This window comes from Lynx canadensis, chromosome C1 (genome assembly GCF_007474595.2).
Source record: "Lynx canadensis isolate LIC74 chromosome C1, mLynCan4.pri.v2, whole genome shotgun sequence".
Lineage (NCBI taxonomy): Eukaryota > Metazoa > Chordata > Mammalia > Carnivora > Felidae > Lynx > Lynx canadensis.
Window position 1 is genome coordinate 84744363 of NC_044310.1, and position 22283 is coordinate 84766645.

General features: G+C 36.8%; 1 protein-coding gene across 1 annotated transcript in view; it reads right to left on the reverse strand.

Moving 5' to 3' along the window:
* FRRS1 (ferric chelate reductase 1) overlaps positions 1 to 22283 on the reverse strand; it is a 46063-nt gene that overhangs the window by 11533 nt on the left and 12247 nt on the right. The window contains exons 4-8 of the mRNA XM_030327192.2: positions 21426 to 21520; positions 19969 to 20116; positions 16851 to 17033; positions 8932 to 9030; positions 7478 to 7625 (exon numbers count right to left, since the gene is read on the reverse strand). Coding sequence (XP_030183052.1) covers positions 7478 to 7625; positions 8932 to 9030; positions 16851 to 17033; positions 19969 to 20116; positions 21426 to 21520 — 673 coding nt within the window. The remainder of the gene's footprint in view (positions 1 to 7477; positions 7626 to 8931; positions 9031 to 16850; positions 17034 to 19968; positions 20117 to 21425; positions 21521 to 22283) is intronic.

Below are 22283 nucleotides of genomic sequence, written 5' to 3' on the forward strand. Positions count from 1 at the left end.
TCAAAACGATCACTGATACTATGACTAAAAATCACTGAAAATGTCAAATATAATTCTTGAAAGATACTACATATTTTTTAAAATCTGGAGTCCTAGACTAAACTAACAGAAATTGGACCTGGACAAAGGAAGTGGATAGAAGACAAACAAAAGCATTTGATGTTGTATTATTTGGCATATGGTCAATTCAGACAGGGTTTGACTAATAGACCAAACCCCCAAATAACAGTGATGTAAACAAATTAAGGATATGTTATTATTTACTATGTATAAGATTAAATCTTTGAATGCATAGAATTATTCCAATTAGTTTGGTGTGTGACTATGTATGTATGTGAATCTGGGAATCTATCCTACAGAAATATTCCCTTTTAACCAAAGATATAATGTACAAAAATGTTCACAAAAGGGTTTTTTTTAATGCTGGCAAAACAAAAAAAAATTAGGTAAGCTAGATGTCCCTCATTAAGAGAATAAATCACAGAACATATTATTTTTAGGATACAATGCAGGTGTCAAAACAAATAGAAATAACTAAGAAATTTGATACAACAGACACATAGGAATCCTTATCCCAATGAAATACGTATTAAACCACAGACCACATCTCAATAATTTCCAGAAAAGAAATAATTATACAGGATACAGGTAAGTATCTATCCAAAATGGAACAAAGTGAAAAATTAACAACAAAATCTAAGGAAAAAATGGCCCACCTAGATATTTACAAAACTACTTTTCTAAATAACCTTCAGGTTAAATAGGAAACCAAAATTTAAAAGTCTTCTTTAAAATGAATAACAATGAAGGCATTTCATATCAAAACACATGTGATACAATCAAGGTAGTATTCAAAAGAGACTTTTATCATCTTAAAAGAATCCTTTAAAAAAAAAAGACTTAAAGTATTGAAATAATCATGTAATTCAAGAGGTGTTTACAACAAAATATAACCAAAGAAAGCAGGAAGGAAGATAGATTAAAAATAAAGGTAGAAATTAACAAACTAGTAAGTCTAAAAATCAGGAAAATCAAGTCTGCAAAAGACCAAGAAAACTGACTGTTTTTGGCAAGTCTGACTACAAAATAGAAAGAACACAAACAGTATCAGAAATAAAAGGATGACACAACTGCTAATATAGAAGACACTCTTTAAAATTATATGAAAATACTATATACAACTTTAAGTCAGACAAAAAAAATTTTTAAATCGAAATGAAATGGATGAATTTCTAGAAAAGTCTAGAATTATAAAACTTCATCAAAGAATTAGTAGTAACTCCGGACAGTAATAACGGTAGAAGAATTTTTTTAATTAGTCAAATATTTCCATTTCTAAAGGCTCAGACAGCTATGTGCATGAGTTCTATCATAAAATTTAAAAAAAATTAACTTTAAAAACTCATACTTATTTAAGCTCTTCTAGAGTTCATTCTATGAGATTAGCATAACACTGAAACCAAAACTAGGCAGGCGTGCACGTGCGTGTGCGCGCGCGCGCGCGCGCACACACACACACACACACACACACACACACACACAATCTTATAACCAAAGACCAAAATCAACTACAAATACAGATGCAAAAAGTTTAAATAAAATGTTAGTGATTCAAATCAACTGTGCATTAAAAGAATTATAGGGGCTCCTGGGTGGCTCAGTGGGTTAAGCATCCAACTTCAGCTCAGGTCATTATCTTGCGGTTCGTGGGTCTGAGCCCCAAATTGGGCTCTGTGCTGACAGCTCACAGCCTAGAGCTTGCTTCAGATTCTGTGTCTTCCTCTCTCTCTTCCCCTTCCCCACTCACACTCTGTTCTCCCTCTCTCTCTCAAAACTATATATCTGAAAAAACAGAGTATTATACAATATGGCCAAGCAAGGTTTATCCCAGGAAAGTGAGGACCATTTGCCATTCTGAAGTCTGTAAAAGTAATGATAAAATATTATCTTAATTGCTGCCTGACAGACATCAAATGAAATTCTGCACATGTTCATAACATGAACTCTGTAGTTAGGAAAAAATCATTTCCTAAACTCCATAAAAGTTATCCACCAGGAAAATACAATAAACATGACACAACACGGAATATCAAAAGTATTCCTGTCAAAATCAGGAACAAGACAAGAATTCTTGCTAGTCCACATTTTTCTGGGAGAAGTAATACAATGGAACAAGACAAAAAATGAGGGCTATGTAACCTCATTATTTGCATAAAATACGATGTTTACCTAGAAAATCCAAAATAATCAACTGGAAAACTAGATGGCTACATTCAAGACAAACATTCAAAAATCAATAATTTTCCTATACACCAACAAATTTAGAAAATGTAAGAAAAACAATCCCATTCACAATAGGTTGTATTAAAATCTATAAAATTCATAGAAACAAAGTAACAAAAAATATATATAAACCCTATATGAAGACTTGAAGAACACCACAGGATTTCAATCAATAGAATATCCAGTATACTTCTGGATAGAAAGACTCTCTATTGCAAGATGTCGATTATTCTTCAAGTTAATCTAAAATTTCATTGCAATTCCAATCACAACCCCAACAGGATCTTTAATGGAATCTGACAATCATTTCTAAAGTTTATCTGGAAGAACAGATAGATAACAAAGAGTCAAGAATTCCTGAAAAAGGCAGCCAGGAAGGGAATCATGCTCTATCAAAATTCATAACCTATTGGGGCGCCTGGGTGGCGCAGTCGGTTAAGCGTCCGACTTCAGCCAGGTCACGATCTCGCGGTCTGTGAGTTCGAGCCCCGCGTCGGGCTCTGGGCTGATGGCTCAGAGCCTGGAGCCTGTTTCCAATTCTGTGTCTCCCTCTCTCTCTGCCCCTCGCCCGTTCATGCTCTGTCTCTCTCTGTCCCAAAAATAAATAAACGTTGAAAAAAAAATTTTTTTTTTTTAAATTCATAACCTATTATAAGGCTATAGTAATTTCAACGAGTACAGTAATAGATTAGTGGAAAAATAAACTAGAAATAGTTTGATTTACTAATAAATGTTTGATATATGATAAAGAGGCTTTTGAAGCAGCAAAGATAAAATGAACTATTCAAAAAATGGTGTTAGGACAACTGATTTCATTTCACAAATACTATTATATCATGGCTTGTTTATAACAGAGATCAGAGATAAAGCAGGAAACGAGAAAAGTTTTATGTAATGAATACCTACAGAAGAGAGTCAAGAAGAGAGAGACAATAACTATCAGGAATTATACTGAATTAGCAGAGCGGCAGTAATGAAGACCAGACCACATTCCCAATAGCCTGAGAGTCATTTGGAAGAAAGTATTTTTAAATTCTGATTCACTTCACAGCCATGGCTGAGCAAGAATTTAACCTTCATTAAAGCAGAAGTCCATTATAATTTTTGGAGTTCCTTTGTACGGCTCTATTATAATCTTGGATTCTGCTCTAAGGCAGTTGAGTTTGTGTTTAGTACAAGGCTCTACAGTATTATGTGACGTGTGGTATTCCTAAATTGTTAAAATAACCAGTCATGTGATAACAGAGTCTCCAGTTCATTAATTATTTAAATTGGTAGATTTCCTAATTGTGAATTACTTATTCACCCAAGTGAGTTCTATCATTTCACATGACTGCTTATCTCATGATAGGACAATGTCAGCATTCTAGGAAGGAAACAGTATTAGAAAAAGGTTTTAAATGGATTTTACTGAAATTGGGTACATTTTACATTTATAAGAGTTACTGAGATTTTATGATGGCTTTGAAAAATGGTTTCAACCTCACAAAGTCTCACTGCTTTTAAGCAGACTGCAATTTATAAATGGTTCACGTACATATAACTAGATAACAGAAGAGACAATGATTTATGTGGCAATTGTACTTTGTTCCTTAATACAAGGGTACTGGAAAGTTTATTCCCTAAAGCAGAAATGTTAGGTTTGGATTTTTTTCTTTTTGAGGTTTTGTTTTGCTTTTTTGCTTTGCACTCCACCAGTTTAAAAAAAAAAAAAATGAGTCTGTGCTCCCAACATATGTATACTTGAGTTAATAAACACATTCATGTACTATTGTTTTAATGCATTATGTACACTAAAATGTATTAAAAAAGAAATTTTTTAAGATGAGAGGGGATAAAATCAATCTATATACAAAGTTCTGGTGTTGTTCCTTGGATCCCTGGACTGCCTTACAATGTATATACACCTTATTTGGGAGAACCTTGTCCTAGAGCAATGAGTTATCAAACCACAATACACAAAACAATCACCTGGGATGCTGGTTAAAAATGCAGAAGAATGAGGTGCCTGGGTGGCTGAGTTGGTTAAGCATCTGACTCCAACTCCAACTCCTGGTTTCAGCTCAGGTCATGATCTCACATTCCATGGGTTCGAGTCCCGCATAGGGCTCTGCACTAACAGCACAGAGCCTGCTTGACATTCTCTCTCTCCCTCTCTCTGTACCCCCAACTCGTGCTGTCTCTGTCTCTCCCAAAAATAAACTTTTTTAAAAATGCAGATTCCAAGCATCAACAACAGAGATTCAGTGGGTCTAAGATGGAGTTCAGGAATCTGCATTTTTTAGCAGTCACTCAATTCTGAAGAAGGTTGTTTGAGGCTACACTGAAGCTTTTCTCAAGAAGGTTGTTTGAGAAACACTACAAAAGACAATACAGATGCTCTCCCCCCATAACATCAGCACAGCAACACCAGCAGGAGAGGAAGATACAACAATGGTCTAATCTGCACACGCATTATCCAGGAATGAGGTTTTTTCTGAGGAAATATTAGAACTATCACTTAAGGGGAGCCTGGGTGGCTCAGTTGGTTAAGCATCTGACTTCGGCTCAGGTCATGATCTCACCGCTTGTGAGTTCGAGCCCCGCATCGGGCTCTGTGCTGACAGCTCAGAGCCTGGAGCCTGCTTCAGATACTGTGTCTCCCCTCTCTCTGTCTCTCCCATGCTCATTTCTGGTTCTCTCTGTGTCTCAATAATAAATAAATGTTTAAAAAAAACATTTTAAAAAAGGACTAACACTTAAAATATTGTTTCTATAAGAAAATACATTCCAATTTCTACAGTGCTGACCTAAGAAGAAATTTTTGGCATTCTCATATACCCCCCCACACACACAATTTATTATATAATAGAATTCATCCACTTAAATGAAATTGCTTTTATTTTAATACGTGTAACATCTTTTAAGTATAAAATTTCTAAAGTATAAATGCAAACTGTAAATCCCATAGCAATTTAAGACATCCATTTGCATCAATAATCATTTATGAAGCATTTGTAACATACCAGGCACCAAAGGAAGCAATCTGGTATGATGGAAAGGGCATGGCTTCTGTAAGCAGAACAGCCTGGGGTTTAATATCTGACTTAATAATTTCTTACTTGTTAGATATGGAAGAAGTTACTTAACCTTTCTAGGTTCCAGTTTCTTTATTTCTAAATGGTCAATATAATGTATATTTACAGAGCCTCTGTGAGAAATAAACAAGATATGTATACTGCACACAGTAAGTGACAATTGTAATAATGACAATTACCTGCGCTTTAGTGGTATCTGTTTAAAAACACACATATGTGACCTTTTCCTCATTAAAAATCCAATTCCTGTATTTCCCGTGTTCAAAAGTGTTGACTAGTTAGGCTCTGAGGTCAAAGAGTTTGGGTTCAAATTCCAACTCTACCATTCACATCATCTGGGCAAATTACTTAACTGCTCCTAAGCCTCAGTTTCCTCTGGGATGAAACAGATAATAATACTACATACCTAATGTAATATTATGAGATAAAAATGAAAAATCTAACTATAGTGCTTATCCAGTGACTGGCACTCATTAAGCCCTGAGTAATTTTTATTCATTATCACTTAAACCAAGAAATGATTTTCAAAGCCATATTTGCTGATGCTGGTGCAAATAAGAATACATGATTTGACTAAGATAACTACACATATCACCTACAACTAAATCTACAAATATTCCTAATTTTCTTGTACCATGAGTAGATATTTTATCCTGCTTCAAAACCACTGTCTCCCCTTTACCTAGAGTATAAAATCTAAACCACGTAATAGAATATGCAAGGCTTTTCACAACTCCACCTGCACCACATTTGTCTTTTCCTCTTCCTTTACCTCACCCCCTGACCTCCCATTTCTATACACCCAGCTTCTCACAGTTTTAAATTTTTTTTTAATGTTTTTATTTATTTTGAGACAGGGAGAGACAGAGCATGAACGGAGGAGGGTCAGAGAGAGAGGGAAACACAGAATCTGAAACAGGCTCCAGGCTCTGAGCTGTCAGCCCAGAGCCCGACGCGGGGCTCGAACTCATGACCGCGAGATCATGACCTGAGCCGAAGTCGGACGCTTAACCGACTGAGCCACCCAGGCGCCCCTCTCACAGTTTTAAAAAGAATTACAGTCTCAAAGTTTGGGCACAGTATTATCTCCCAAGAGAGGAGTCACTAATACTACCTTGGCATTTCTTGTAGTTCTTCAAACATCATTAGCCAAGGCCTTAAACAAAATCTAATAATCCCTTTTAATATGTTGTTACAACACAAGGGCTCCTAGGTGGCTCAGTCGGTTAAGCATCTGACTCTTGATTTTGGGTCTGGACACGATCTCATGGTTTCGTGAGTTCAAGCCGCATATTAGGCTCTGTGCTGGCAGCATGGAGCCTCCTTGGATTCTCTGTCTCCCTCTCTGCCCCCTCCCCACTCGCAATGTCTCTGTCTCTCTCAAAATAAATAAAAAAGGTTAAAAAATGTTTTTAAAAAATGTGTTGCAATCAATACCCACCAGGGCAGTCTTCTTAAGGATAAGGGAAATATTCAAACTCATAAAACTACCATAGGCTGCACTTGACATCAGATTCACTTAGAAAGACGTGGGACAGGAGACACAGCACATCTGCAGAGCACTGAGAGGCATTCTCCTTCAATGGGAGATCCTGTAGCACTTTATTCAGCTGTCCAAGAGCTATTCTCTCTTCCCTTCCTCCAGCTCCCTGGAGAAAGCTCAGGTTCAAGGAGGTGAAATTCATAGTGGACAGGTTACCCTGCAAAAGCCAAAATCTGTTTGCAACAACCCTACAGTCACTGTTTGTAGGATCCCTGCCAGGATCTGCCAATGTCACAAACACTTAGGGAAGCCAAAGATATTGGCTTCTTTCCTAGGTATTTATAGTTCTTCTGGTCCAAATGCAGTTTGCCAGCCAGAAGTCATTTTTATCATAAGCATGTTGCTTTAATGACACAGTTGACACTACGTTTATCTAGTTTCCAGGGAAACAAACCTAGAAGGTTAACCAAGAGTCAAATTGTCAGGCAAAAATGGAAAAGGGTTTTGATAACTCTTTACCCACAAGTGCGTATCTTAAAAAATGAGCAATTAAGTAGTGTCTCCAGAACAGGTGGAAAAGGGAAGAAGAGAAAGGAACAAACTTGAAAAGATAGTTTTTTATCAATATACGTACCATTGTCAGCTGCACCATCTGCTAGAAAGATGTAGTAGCTTGTGTTTAGATCAAATCTGTTCTTAACCCCAGGAAGGGTAATGTTTCTTCTGAAAGAACACTGCATAACACCAGCCGCCAGCCTCCAAGCCATATCCTCAAGAGCACCCTACAAACACACACAATGGGTCTCTTCAGCACTTTTCCACAGATTTGCTAAAAATAAAATATGATCAAAATCCTGACCTGTTCGATTTCCTTTCCCTAAGATCCTTTGTGCATGTTTTGTCTGCTGTATCATTGTTTGTCCACTTCCTCTCTGAGGAGTACAGAGAACATTTTCTCCTGGTTTATTGGTCCTTTATCCTACTTGGCAAAAACACTATTTTACTTTGAGTCAGAACCCCACAAACCCTCTACCCAGGTTAGAAATTTTGGCAGATGTACTAACCCCCTCTCGCCTCTAACACACAATCAAAAACACTGAAGAAACAATTAGAAAGTAATACCCTAGTGGCCAAGATGCATGTGCATCAAGGGAGAAGTTCCAAGCTATGGGAAAGCTCTGCAGAGAACATAATGTTATTAGGAGATGACTACTTCTTGGTCAGAGCTCACTTGCTTGTCAATTGCCATGTGAAAAAGACACTTCTCTACCAGAAATAAGCCATCTTTGGCATAGATCCAACAAGAGCACTGAAGACAACTGTCCAAGGCACTGACCAGTCTCTAACCATACATGTTCCCCTTTCTCACTAGACAAGAAACTGTGTCATTAACCTACACCTTTTCTTAAAAATCTATCTGTAAGCTTATGAAGGGAGCTGATGCTTTGACTATCTTAACCATAATTTTTTTTATAAGATGCAAAAAAAGGATTTAGCGGCGCACGCAAGAATTCATCTTTTCCTATAAGAGAACCTATCTTGTGCTTCCCGAAGTGGTAGAAAAGGGGAGATGTTGGTAAAAGGGTACAAAGTTGCAGTTATGTAGAATGAAAGTCTAGAGATCTGATGACTATAGTTAATAATACTGTATTATATACTGGAAATTTGCTAAGAGAAAATTTCAGGTGCCCTCACCACAAAAAAGAAAAAAAAGTAAGAGAGGAGATAATGGTAGCAGTCATTTCACTATGTGTGTGGTGTGTGTGGTGTATGTGGATGTGTGTGTGTGTGTATATATCAAAGCATTATGTTGTATACATTAAATACATATATACAATTTTATTAAACTATATAATATTAAATATATTGAATATATATGTTAAATAAAATAATATGACATTAATAAATTAAATGTACAATATAATAATATAACTTACTTTATATATTTTTATATATTATTTTACAAATAAAAGAAAGCACAGAAAAGTGTCTTCCAGCTTGTTGTAAGAAAGGAACCCTACTGCCAATGTTGGCCGCATAGCCAGGGGCAGACAAGAGGGGTGGAGGTTCCCAGAATCTTCCACCTACCCTGGAGTCCATCACAGGGTGACTTCGCCCCATCAAACGGGATGGTTGTATGTGCACAGTGTGATCTTCATGAATACACACATAAGCATCATCATCACCCTGAAAAACAATTGCAAATGAGAAAAATTCAAAGGAATTTCAACATTTTGTTTTTTAAAATATCCCTAATGAAAATCAATAGTATTTGATGCTTTTAAAACATAATTTACTGACTCAGTCCCAAATGATACCACAAATTTCCAGAGAACTGGCTGTCCAATTTATTAATAAAAAAATAATTTTGCTATATTGAAGAAAGAACAAAAGCAGAAACAGACCCATAAATACAGAGAATAAACTTGATGGTTGCCAGAGGGCAGAAGGTGGGGGGAAGGGGCAAAATGGATGACAGGCAGTGGGGACATACAGGCTTCCAGTTGTGGAATGAATAATAACAAAATAAAAGGTAGAGCATAGGGAATATAATCAATGGTGTTATAGTTCTGTATGATAACAGATAGTAGCATGATGTTTCAAATTGTTGAATCACTATGTTGTACACCTGAAACTAATGTAACATTATGTGTCAACTATACTTCAATATAAATAAACACATAAATAATTTTGTTAGAATACGAAAACAACACAATTTCAATATAAAAAATATATTAAAATAGGGGTGCCTCGGTGGCTCAGTCAGTTAAGCATCCACCTACGGCTCAGGTCACGATCTCATAGCTCGTGAGTTCAATCCCTGCATCGGGCTGTGTAGAGACAGCTCAGAGCCTGAAGCCTGCTTCAGATTCTGTGTTTCCCTCTCTGTCTGCCCCTCCCCCACTCATGCTTGGTCTCTCTCAAAAAATAACATTAAAAATTTTTAAATAAATACAATAGACATGTTATAAGCCCCTAAACTTAAACACCACTATTAATGCTTTCATATATATTCATCCACACCTATTTGTATTTATTTTTTCACCTCAAGTGGACTGAAAATACAGTTCCGTTATGTTTTTTCACTGAACTTATTATGAACATTGTTCTAGATATTTATTTGTAAATAAACATCTATGTCCTACAATTTTTCATAACTATAAACACACTGCAATATATTGGGTTTGGGGGGGACCTTTTAAGATGAAGATACTAGAATCAAATACTGCTGATATTGTACACCTGATTACTATTACACACTCAAACCAAATCGTCTGAATTCAGGAGGCATTTTTTTTCAGTCTAGTTCTTGTCTATCCTTCAGTCTCCAATACTCTTTATCTCTAAAAGTTACAGCTTATTTGAAGTGACTACCAGAGGACAGACTGCATCTTCAAAGTCCATTTAAGTGATGGTACAAATTGAATAATCTGGCTTTTAGGTTACTGTGTTTAGTTTTGGTTCTTTCACCTATTGTAAATCATTCTCCATAAATAAGCTAACAAGATCTTTTATGTGCTATAGTCACTAAACTACTTAAACAAAGCCAAGACTGACAAGTTATAACAAAATTTTGCTATTAGTCCCAATGATATTCTAACATGCTTTAAATTTATTTTTAAAAGTTCCACTTTTGAGAACTCCCAAGTACTTAACCTTAGCAAACCAATTATTCACTGTTACACATCTTATATTCAAATCAGAATTAGCCCAACTCAAGAAACTTGGAGTCGTCATGATTTAAACCAGGAATCAACAAACTATGGCACACTCAGACGAAATTCAGCCCAATGCCTGTTTGGTACAACCCACAGGCTAAGATGATGTTTGCATATCAAAACGGTTTTTTAATGTTTATTTAGTTTTGAGAGAGAGAGAGAGAGAGAGAGCATGCGAGCAGGGGAGGGGCGGGGGGGGGGTGGACAGAGGATCTGAAGACGGCTCTGCACTGATAGCAGCAAGCCCGATACAGCGCTCGAACTCATGAACCGTGAGATCATGACCTGAGCTGAAGTCAGACACTCAACCGAGTCACCCAGGTGCTCTAAATGTTTTTTTTTTTTTAATTAAAAGAAGAATATTTCATGACAAGTAAAAATACATGAAATCCAAATTTCAGTGTCCACAAATAAAGTGTTATTGGAACACAGCTACGCCTATTAATTTATGGATTGTCTATTGCTGTTTTAGCACTATCATAACCGAGATGAGTAGTTGGAACAGAGGCCATAGGCCCACAAATTCTCAGGAGTTACTATCTGGACCTTTACAGAAAATGTTCACTGATTTCTGATTTAAACAAACATTGTGTGTTTTCTAGACTATCTGCTATGAGTATAAAAAAATTCTTTTTTTATTTAAAATAACTTTTAATATAACAAGAGGCAAAATGGTGATAAGACAAATACCATACTAACTCCTTGTTGGTGTGGAGGCGACCTCCCAAATACTGGAGAAAATTATGGGGATGGAGGGAGAAGAGATAACTCTCAGTTCTCACTACTCTAAAATGAAAAAATATGAGAAAGTGCTATTACAACTATAGGGTCCAAGCAATTTCTAGAAACCCCAAGTCTGGAGCATGGAAACACACATGTAAGAAGTTCTGCCAAATCTCTGAATTGGACAGAACCCTTTCTCCATTTGTTTCTCTTGTTTCAAACATTTAGAATGCGCCGTTCAGATATTGTGTGGATACTATGGGAAAAATAAAGATGACTAGATTGTTCTTACAACCAAAGACTACATTTTTAATGGAACAGACAGTTGTAATAGTAGGTGAATTATGATACAACAGGTTTAGACAAAGTACCATGGAAACACAAATTATGTAGACCCAAAGACTGAAAACCTTATCAGGAAAGGTGATAATTAACTAGATCTTAGAAAATAAAAAATATTTACATGTGGGTAAGATAGACCTGAGATAAGGGGGAAAGTTTTCCAAAAGGAGGAATTTCCAGGACTAAAGACATAGAAATATAAAAACGTATGAAAATTTTAGAAAACAGGTAACTGTATTAGTGAAAACATAAAACATAACACAGGGTAAAGCTGGAAATTCCAACAAGGACTTTGAGGTATTTGAAAGCCACGCTAATGACAAAAATATTCTTCCTATAACTACTAACGGTTCACCAAAGGTTTTGGGGGATAGCATTGAGATGATCTCTGTGGCAGCTTGGGAAGGAAAGTCCAGTGGCTATTGAAAGATGAACCAGACAGGAGAAAATCAGGGAGCCAAGAAGACTCGTGAGGGGGTCACTGAGGCAGTCTGGAAATGACAAAAAAGGTGTAGGCGAAGTCAGAGATAGTGACAATGCAATAAAGAGAATGAAGGAAGTACGTCAAAGACAGAATCACAAGTATATGTAATATCGGTAGCAGTGAACACATAAGCACTCAAATCCTGACTTCTAAAAACTATTCCTATCAAAAGGAAACAGACCTCCTTTGGGAAATGATGAAATGCATAACACTATAAATGGAATCAATAAACTATGTTTTCTGGTGTAACAGCTTGTTACACACTAAAAAAAGTAATGGAGACCCATCAAAAGGGAAAAAAAAAAAAACGCTTTAAGAGGCCATATCTAGTCAACATAAGCAGCTAAAAGAAGACTGATGATGATAAACTATAACTCAATAGACAAAAGTAATTCATTAATCCATAATGTTTCAACCAAAAGGGAGGAGAGGTGCAGAGAAAAGAAAGCTCTTTTTTAAAAAGAACACCAGCTAACAGATTAGAAAATCACAATTTGTAATCACAATGTAACAATTGATTCAGGCAAGGAACAGCAATAGATGCTAAATCACTTGAGAAAATGTTATTGAGGAACAGAATATTCATATACACTCAAGTATTACCCACAGATTACTTATTAATTAAAAAGAGAAAACACACCTTCACAAAGGAAAAATCTGATTGATAATAGTGATCAAACACAGAATCATCAATATGGAATAATTTGACATTACACATCTCTTGATATGATGTACTGAGAAATAAACATATCCCTTAGGTAGGACTTGTGCCAAAAATCTTAACCTGAATCTACTGCACAAATTGTGGAACTTTCTACAGAATGGAGCATGAAAAAAATTCCTAAAAAACAGGTAGGGTAACTGATCAAAAAGATATAACAATTAAATGTATTGGTGAGAAATGACTGGATCTTGGTTCAGAACTTTTTTTAAAAAAGAACAGCTGTAAAGGACTTTATCAGGACAACTGAGGTATCTGGAATATAGACCTACATTGCATGAAATTATATCATTACTAAGTTTTCTCATGCGATAAAGATATTATGGTAATTATAGAATATTCTTGTTCTTAGATACTTATATCTGTAGATAGTTCTAAAACTTTAGAGATAAAATGTCATGATGTATCTACAATTTAACCTTCAAATAGTTTGGGGAAAAATTTGTGTTATATACACTTCATAAGTCAATCTATACCACACACACACACACACACACACACACACAGTGTGGGAATGGAGAGGGAAGAAGATGGCAAGTGTAGGTGAAAAACTTACTGGTGTTTGTTGTACTATTCTTTCAATGTCATGTGGATTTTAAACTTCTCAAAACAAAAGTGGGTGGGGGGGGGTAAAGGAAGAAGGACCTGATAGGTGAATAAAAGGGAAGAATCTAAGTCACAAACCAAATTCCCTGAACACTAAAGATGATGACAACAGTGAATGAGATAGTCTAGTAAATTGCCCAGGAACGGCATCTGAAAAGAAGCAAGGATTCAATAATGGTAACTGCTTTTTTATTTCTATTTTTGATCACCAAGAATAGGAACACAAGAAACATGAGGAGGAAAGATATTAAGTTCAATTTTACAGATATGGTTTGTGTTGTCCAAGAACACTCATCTGGACAAGACCAGCTGGCCACTGAAAATCCCAGTCTGAAGTACAAAAGAAGTCAGAACTGGGAACATTCTAGAACTTGAGCACTGAGAAATTATGTATAAAGCAAGATGACACCAATCAGGAGAAGGCAAGGAATAGAAGCTAATATATAATATGTACACTTGATATACTTTATATCATTTAACAAAGTATATGAAGATAGGGAATATGTGGATACTTTGAAATTAGTTAAAATTCAGACATTAGCAAGTCAGTGATAACTAAAATGCAGACAATTATACTTTTCATCAATTTTAGTGAAGTTTAACACCAAAACAATTGCTATCATTAATTTATAAGTGAAACTGAAAAAGGTATCATTCAGGTTGATCAGTATTCGTAACATCAGATACCTTCAATATTTAAATTTATATTACATACTGAAAAGAAATAGCAGGTCATAAAAATATCCTAAAATTTTTTAAATAACCAGGAATAGAAGTAACCACTTTAAAAATATTTTCTGAGGATGATTTATTTCCCCCAATTTAGGCAAACAGGTGTACAAATGATTTTAATCATTAAGTAAGATTGCTCTGTAAATCAACTGCACCTGCATAATTAAGTCTTTCTTATAAACATTTTTGATGAGTACTATACTAGAAACATAAGATTTCTAAGTAAGATAAATATATCTTGAATACAGATAAATGCTTTTGTGCCATCTATGCCTACAACTTAGAACAGAAATAACTGGTCTACTTGTGGGGGCCTCATCACCACACTCAGTACAGCACTAGTGTCTTTTCCTCTCGCTGACAGATTTTATGTGACCAGAAAAGGAAAAATGTGAGTATACTATTGCATGAAGTTGGCTCTAAAGTGACTGGAATGTTTTTTTATGTAAGTGATTAGAACACATATCTAAATGATACTGTATGTTACAGATGAAGCTACACACTTACTCCAACAAGGCTACCATTGTTAACCCTTGCTGGGTTTATCTTCAGAACTGTTCACACACAACAAGTACTAACACCATCTTTCCTTATTGCTTTATGGTCCCATTTTTTTTTATTTTGTTAATGTTTATTTATTATTTTGAGAGAGAGAGAGGAAGAACGCATGCATGCACGCACAAGCAGGGGAGGGGCAAAAGAGAGAGGGGAGAGAGAGAATCCCAAGCTCTCTGCACTGTCAGTGCAGAGCCTGTCTCAGGGGCTGAATTTCACAAACCACGAGATCGTGACATGAGTGAAATCAAGAGTTGGATGCTTACCCGACTGAGCCACCCAGGAGCTCCTAATTTATTTCTAACCCAGCCTCATTATCCACCTTATGGGCCAAACTTGGTTCTTTCTGCCTGAACTGCAATAACCAACAGAATAGCTATTGCTCTGACGACAATTACAAAGGGCAATGGGGAAAAGGTCTTGCACTCTTGCAACATCATTGATCCAGCATAAAATTCCCAAAAAACAACTTTAAAAAAAGAGTCACAATTTCTTATATGTCATTTTAAAAGCATATGACATATCTTAAATCTCATAAGGTTAGGTCTATGTTTTGCTTAATGAAAAAAGATGAGTGCATTCTAGAACTATACAGTAATATATCTAGGTCATGTGCATATATTGCAATGCCCTCCCCCTAAAAAAGTTACACCTGGTTTCCCGCAATACATGCAAGCAGCATACGAGGACCAATGTGATCAGAGTGCACTTTTAGGTAAAACATTCGTCCTTCTATCACAGAATCTCAGCGTTTCTTTTCTTTTTTTGAATTACAAATCCCTTAAGAAGTGATACAAGTTTATGGGGGCGCCTGGTGGCGCAGTCGGTTAGGCGTCCGACTTCAGCCAGGTCACGATCTCGCTGTCCGGGAGTTCGAGCCCCGCGTCGGCTCTGGCTGATGGCTCAGAGCCTGGAGCCTGTTTCTGATTCTTGTCTCCCTCTCTCTCTGCCCCTCCCCCGTTCATGCTCTGTCTCTCTCTGTCCCAAAAATAAACGTTGAAAAAAGAAAATTTAAAAAAAAAAATAAATAATAATAAAAAAAAAAAAGAAGTGATACTAATTTAAACATGACAGGAAGAAACTCTCTACAAAAAACTCTGTCGCCTTTGCTAATGTGGAAGTAGAGAGGCGTTCTCCATTTGTAGTCATCCCTGACCTCACCATCAACTCTGCTTCGAAAAAGGACTTAACCATGTCCTGGCCCATACTCTCCCGCCTTCCTTCTGGAAGATTAGGATGCACTCTGCTGCCACACCACAGCACAAGGCTGCCATCTACAGAACCAGTGAATCCATTCAGCACTACCCAGGGAGAGCGAGAATCAGCTTAAAACAAATGCTGCCTTCTGTAGATCTGACAAAGGAGCCTACCGGTAAGGAATATATTTATGCCTGGACACGCCAGGTTTAACTCTCTGTTTGGGATATGTACTGATGACTACCAAAATGGGGACTCATCCGTGAGCAGCAACCCTTGCTGGGATTGCCGGACACTTGAGAAAACAATGAGGGTTTGAAGAGGGTTGATGGGGGGTGGGAGGGAGGGGAGGGTGGGTGATGGGTATTGAGGAGGGCACCTTTTGGGATGAGCACTGGGTGTTGTATGGAAACCAATTTGTCAATAAATTTCATTAAAAAAAAAATAAAAAAAATAAATAAAAAAAAAAAATGCACCTTCAAAGAAAATGGTGTTATAAAATCATGATCAATAAAGTTAATTAAATTTAAAAAAAAAAAAAAAAAAAAGAAAAGCATCACAAATAACATGAGACTTGAGGCAGAGCAACTTCTCCTAACTGTACTTCAAGCTTTTATCACAAAGAGATAAGCAGAACAGGACAGACAGAAAGATATAGCGCAAATCCACTGGATACAAAGTGATTTTCCTAACTTTCTACAAGACGCCTTTCTTAGTGTATATAATTGTACAAACTGTTAAAAACATGAAATACCCAAAGATTTTAACTTAGAACCCACTCTAGTTCATTTCTCCTGCCCTCCCCTTCCCCTTCCCATTGTAAGCAGGATAATAATTTGACTCTGGAACAAAACACTAACTGCCATGTGATTAGGCTCCCTCCAGTAACTTTTCTTCATTACCACTTACGTAAGTGAGGGATACAAACCATCCATCTGTCATGAGAAAACGCAAAGGATAAATAGCCTTTACTGGGACCACTCATTTCAACCACCACTGATTGGTCATCTCGTGTGAAGGACAAGAAGAAACAGGCACGCTCCTTCTCTGGGTCACAGTTCAAAGGACTCCGAATACAGAACTTCTTGTTCCCACAATCTGAAGCACTGAACTAGAAAAATGACAGGGAGAAAAAGTCTTAATTACCAACCAAACAGTTCATTTCACAATGATAAAAGCCACTACCTTGAAGTACAAGTTTTAACAAGAGTATCTTTTCATAATAAAGATTCAAAGAAGGAAACAAATAACACATCCCAAATTAGACATGATCAGAGCAGTAGTTAGGTTGTGAACTTTTAAACTTAATTAATTTTGATTAAAATTTGGAAGACACAACATTAGTTGGACTATAATGTGCATGAGTATTAAAGTTCCTTTAATACACAAAATATTTCACATCAGTTATGTTCTGGAGCATAGTTTCCAGTAAATTTTGAAAAACACCTTAGGGAATATTTAAGCCCACACTGACATTCTTGCCTAAAAGATATCATTGAGTTTTTAGAATGAACTTTTAAAAAGTAAACAAACTCACGAATTTTTATATTCAGATCCTAGACTCTGCATCTAGAATTCAGGTTCAAATTTGATATTAAAATAATATAAGAAAAAATGGTTATTCCAATATATGCTAACACTCTAAATAATAGTAATAACAATTTAGTGGAGGAGAAACAGGAACAATTTACAATGATTTAATTCAGAGCTTCCTTGTTATGGCAAATAAGAGGACCAGCATCAAAAATCTCAGCTCCACAATTTGATGGTACAAAGATGCTCAGTCATCTTGTTAGAATGCTCTATAGCAGTGTATTTCAGAAGGGAGTTAAACATCATGCGTCTAGATTAAATGGGAACTATATCCAAACACCTCTCATTTCTTCTACTCTACCGACACTTCTGGCCATCCAGCGTGTGGGGGGTTTTCCCACATTAAGCAATTCTGCAATTCTCAGTGGACACCAAGCACAAGTCCTACTTTGCAATTCCATTCTGACACAATCTACCTGAAGGTAGTGTCCAATCCTACAAGTTAGGGGCTCAGTCCCACAAGACTGTTTACTTCAGAGGCCAACCACAAGGTCCAGGTTCCCAATGAAGGAGACTAGAGGTTCCCATGACCCTCTCCTCAAATTTGATAATGTACCAGGATGGCTCACAGAACTCAGGAAAACAGGTTTCTTACTAGATTGCCAGTGTATTATTACCCGATGAAACCCAGAAACAGGTGGAAGAGGTGCACAGGGAGGGTATGTGGGCAGGGCAGGTGTGTGGAGCTTCCATGCCCTCTCTAAGGCATCATCCTTCTAGCACCTCCATGTGTTCAGCAACCTGGGAGCTCTCTGAACCCCATACTTTTGGGATTTTTTATGAAGCCTTCATGGAGGCATGACGGATTAATGACTCAATTTTTAGCCCCTTGCTCATCTCTGGAAAATGGAGAGTGGGGGGCAGAAAGTTCCCAGTTTCTAATCATGGCTTGGTCTTTCTGGTGACCTGCCCCCATGGACGGCCCACCCATTAGAGCAAAAGGCATTCCTATCACTCAGGAAATTACAAGGGATTTAGGAGCTCTGTATCAGGAACTGGGGTCAAAGTCCAAATGTTAGCAGGAACCACAGCAGAAACCAATACACGTTTCTTATTATTTCACAGCAACTTAAAGAAAAGTCACAGTAGAACGGAAAAAACAAACCAGTACGAAACTTGCATTTTGGTCTCTGTTCTCCCCTTTAGTCCATCATGTTTGCTGAAGAACTTAACTGTCTCTCTTGTATACCTTCAACTATACAGGGACTGAATTCTGAGGTCTCTTCTAGCTCTGTATGAATGCTATAATCCCATGACTCTGAATAAACCTTTCTATAATCAGAGATTATAAACCTGGTATAGAGATACCATAAAAGCTCCAATGAGAACTAATGCCTTTTATGTGAATATATGGAAAGATTCCTCCTAGGAAGCTCAGGTCCAGACTGACTATTTACCCCCCCTAAGGCAGCTTTAAAATAAATACACATTAAGACTAAGTAAATTAGAGCTAGTGCAAATAAAAAAATCTAATTGTATGGTCAAAAGTGCAACATTCATAATAATGCAATCAAGTATAATTATATATTGAAAAATGTAGAAGGAAAACAAAATGAGACAGTACATAAAGAGTACAAGTGCTTCACTTAGTCTTCCTCATGAGAACAAAGAGTTATAAAAAGACAAAAAGAGAAGGAAAAGAAAAAAGGAACTAATATTTACAGAATTTCTATTAAGTGCAAAGCAGTTAGAAACCTTAAAATCATTACATTGTTTAATTCTCATAATAATACTAAGAGCTGGATATTATTACTTCTCATTTTATAGGTGAAGAAACTGAGACTTTGAGAATTAAGTAGCTTGTCTAAAGTCACACAGAAAGTAGGCGAGACAGGATTCAGACCCGAGTTTGTTCTTTTAACTGTAATAACCTGCCGTAAGACACTTTTCATTATTTTCACTTCAGAACTAATAAGTCTCATTTATCAGAATTTCTTTCAGTAAAACCTAATGTTATTAATATGCACTACCCTTTACAAGATATGTTTTCTCAGCCACAGTTCGTTTGAACCCAAGGGCCTAAACGGAATTCTAGCTGATGAGTTTGCAAAAGAGCTTCTGTCGTTCAGCACATAGAATCCCCCAGTACTCACTGGCCTTAGTGAAATCAGATCTAGGAGTTAGATCACCATTTCAAGATTCTGCTCCAAATCTTGTCTAAATTTAGCTTAAGCATTAATGTTCCTCTCCGTGTTTGATATTTGGCTGTACAGACTACAGAATGTCATAACCACACCTCGAACATGCAGGGTGTTGCACTCCCTTTATCCTGACCCATAAGTCATAATGTGGCAATAAAGACTTCCTTCAGATTTCCTGCAGAGGTCCCAAAAACTCACTGCCACAACCCAGCACAGCTACTTCTCTGCATACTTCAGCAAGTACAAACCACAATTTCCAAAGACACTGTTCTTTTAGCTTGCATTTGGTGAAACCATGAAAAGGTTACTTACTGATTTGGTTAAATGGGATACAGGAGGTAATGTTGACAAAGGTGCTACTGTAGCTTCAGGTGTTGTAAAAGGCGGTGCATTGGGCTGTGAAATTACAGGGCCAGGAATCTTCACCCAGTAGATTTTATACTTCTCAACAACTGTGACTCTGAAATGCAGTACTAATGAGATCAAACAGAACCCTAACTGTGGCCCATTATAATTGAATCAAAAAAAAAAAAAAAAGATAAAAAGAAAAGAAGTAAACTTGGGACACACAACTTAATACTACCCAACAGTACCACCAATTTTGTCTAAGACAAATCTCTAATGACTCTTCTACCTCATTACTAAATGAACTTTTACTGCCCTTGTTCTCTTGCTTACTCTTGATCTTTCTTTTCTTCTCTTCTCTCCTCCTCGTCTGCCCTTTGGGCATACTCCCAGCAGTCCATGAGTGCCAGATAAGGACTAAAACGCACAGACTTCTATTCCCTGACATATAAAGAACATACTACTGCTACTTATTTCATAGTGCGCTGTTCAAATTATCCCACAGGGCATGTGTAGCAGGCAGCTACAGCAAGAAGTCAGATAGAGGCTGCATAAGCAACACCAGATCTTATTGGCATCACAGTCCTCTTCCACATTCCACACCACACACAGGTGTAAAGCTGTGTTCTGTGTGCTAGCACTTGCATACATAGTGAAACAAAACATACAGACATGTCAGGAGACTAATTCTCCTTAAAATATACATCTGTAGGGGCACTGAGTGGCTCACTCCCTTAAGCATCCGACTTCAGCTCAGCTCATGATCCCAGGTTTCGTGAGTTTGAGCCCCACATTGGGCTCTCTGCTGTCAGCACAGAGCCCACTTCAGATCCTCTGTATCCTTCTCTCTCTCTCTCTCTCTCTCAAAAATAAACATTAAAAAAATTTTTTTGATAAAAAAAACATATATGTCTCTAACACCACTCAGTTATCATTAAACTGTTTTTATGACATTCCACTTCCCCTTGCACAGAGGATTAAGGGAAATGGACTTCTAATCCTACTGAATTTCATAATTCTGAGGGCATGAACAGTCTTACTAATCTAATATGCAAGTTATAACACTACAAAAAAGTCATCCAAATTTTAGGAATTTTTTCATACTATCATATTAAGATAAGAACAAATCTAAAAAAATGTATTAGTCCATACACCATATATGAACTCAAGTAAATATTAACTAATGCCTCTTAACATGAAGGCACCACAATATTTAATTCACTCAACAGGTATGTACTAAGCACCTATTAGGTGTTAGGTCTTGGGCTCGGTGGAAAAATCAAATGAAAAGCAAAACAGACCAAAGGTGGTGTCATTCTACACCAAACCACTCCTATACAGGTAAATGTCCAATAGGTATCAAAAATGACAGAGACCATTATTTCAATTTGACTAGTTGCAGATTTGTAAGCTCTCCCACTCACAGAAACTTTATGTGATTCGGAGAATTGCTTGGAGCATTCCAGTAGACTTTAATTTTTGTTTTCTTGGATGGATTTGTGTGACTCACAGCATATCCCTGAAACAAAATGGAAAAGAACTACCATTCACTCACTCCGTAGTTGAGCATACTGAAACTACTGTCATTTTGCAAAGTAATCCGTCATGGCATGATGCTGGCATTCTGATAAATACGGTTTTATTTAGAACAGAGACTCAGGTACTCAACAAATACATGTTGGTTAGTCAACACCAGATTAGCAGCTGGCTCTGTATATAAATTAGAGTCAGCAGAAATTTAAGAACTGAAAAGAGTGAATACTGGGTATGTCAATGCTATATAGAGTCTGCTCATTATTTAATTTATATTATAAATTAAAACTCCTTCCATTAACAGATACAAAGAAAATCCAAAAAATTCATCAAAAGAAAAAATTTCTGCCTCCACACATATAGCATTATATTTCAGTAATTCCTTTCCCTTGAACAATCTCATTTCCCACTTTCATTCACCTGGCAAATTCCTACTCATTCATTGAGGCCTGACATAGAGATGACCTCCTCCAAGAACCTCTCTCTCAATTCCCTCCAGCCTGTGTGTGACACACCCCGCTATGCTTCTCACCCATCCTGTGTATGCTTCTAATTTAAGTCACCACAATGTTCTACTTATGTGTCTGTCCTATATTCCTCATGTTCTCCTTATGTATCATACATCATATGTCCATATGTTCTACTTATGTGTAAGGCTTTCAGCTCTTCAAAGAACAGAAGTAAGTCTTGTTCGTTACCATATCCCTTGCACCAGGATAGTTTCTGGCATAATAAATGTTTATTAAATC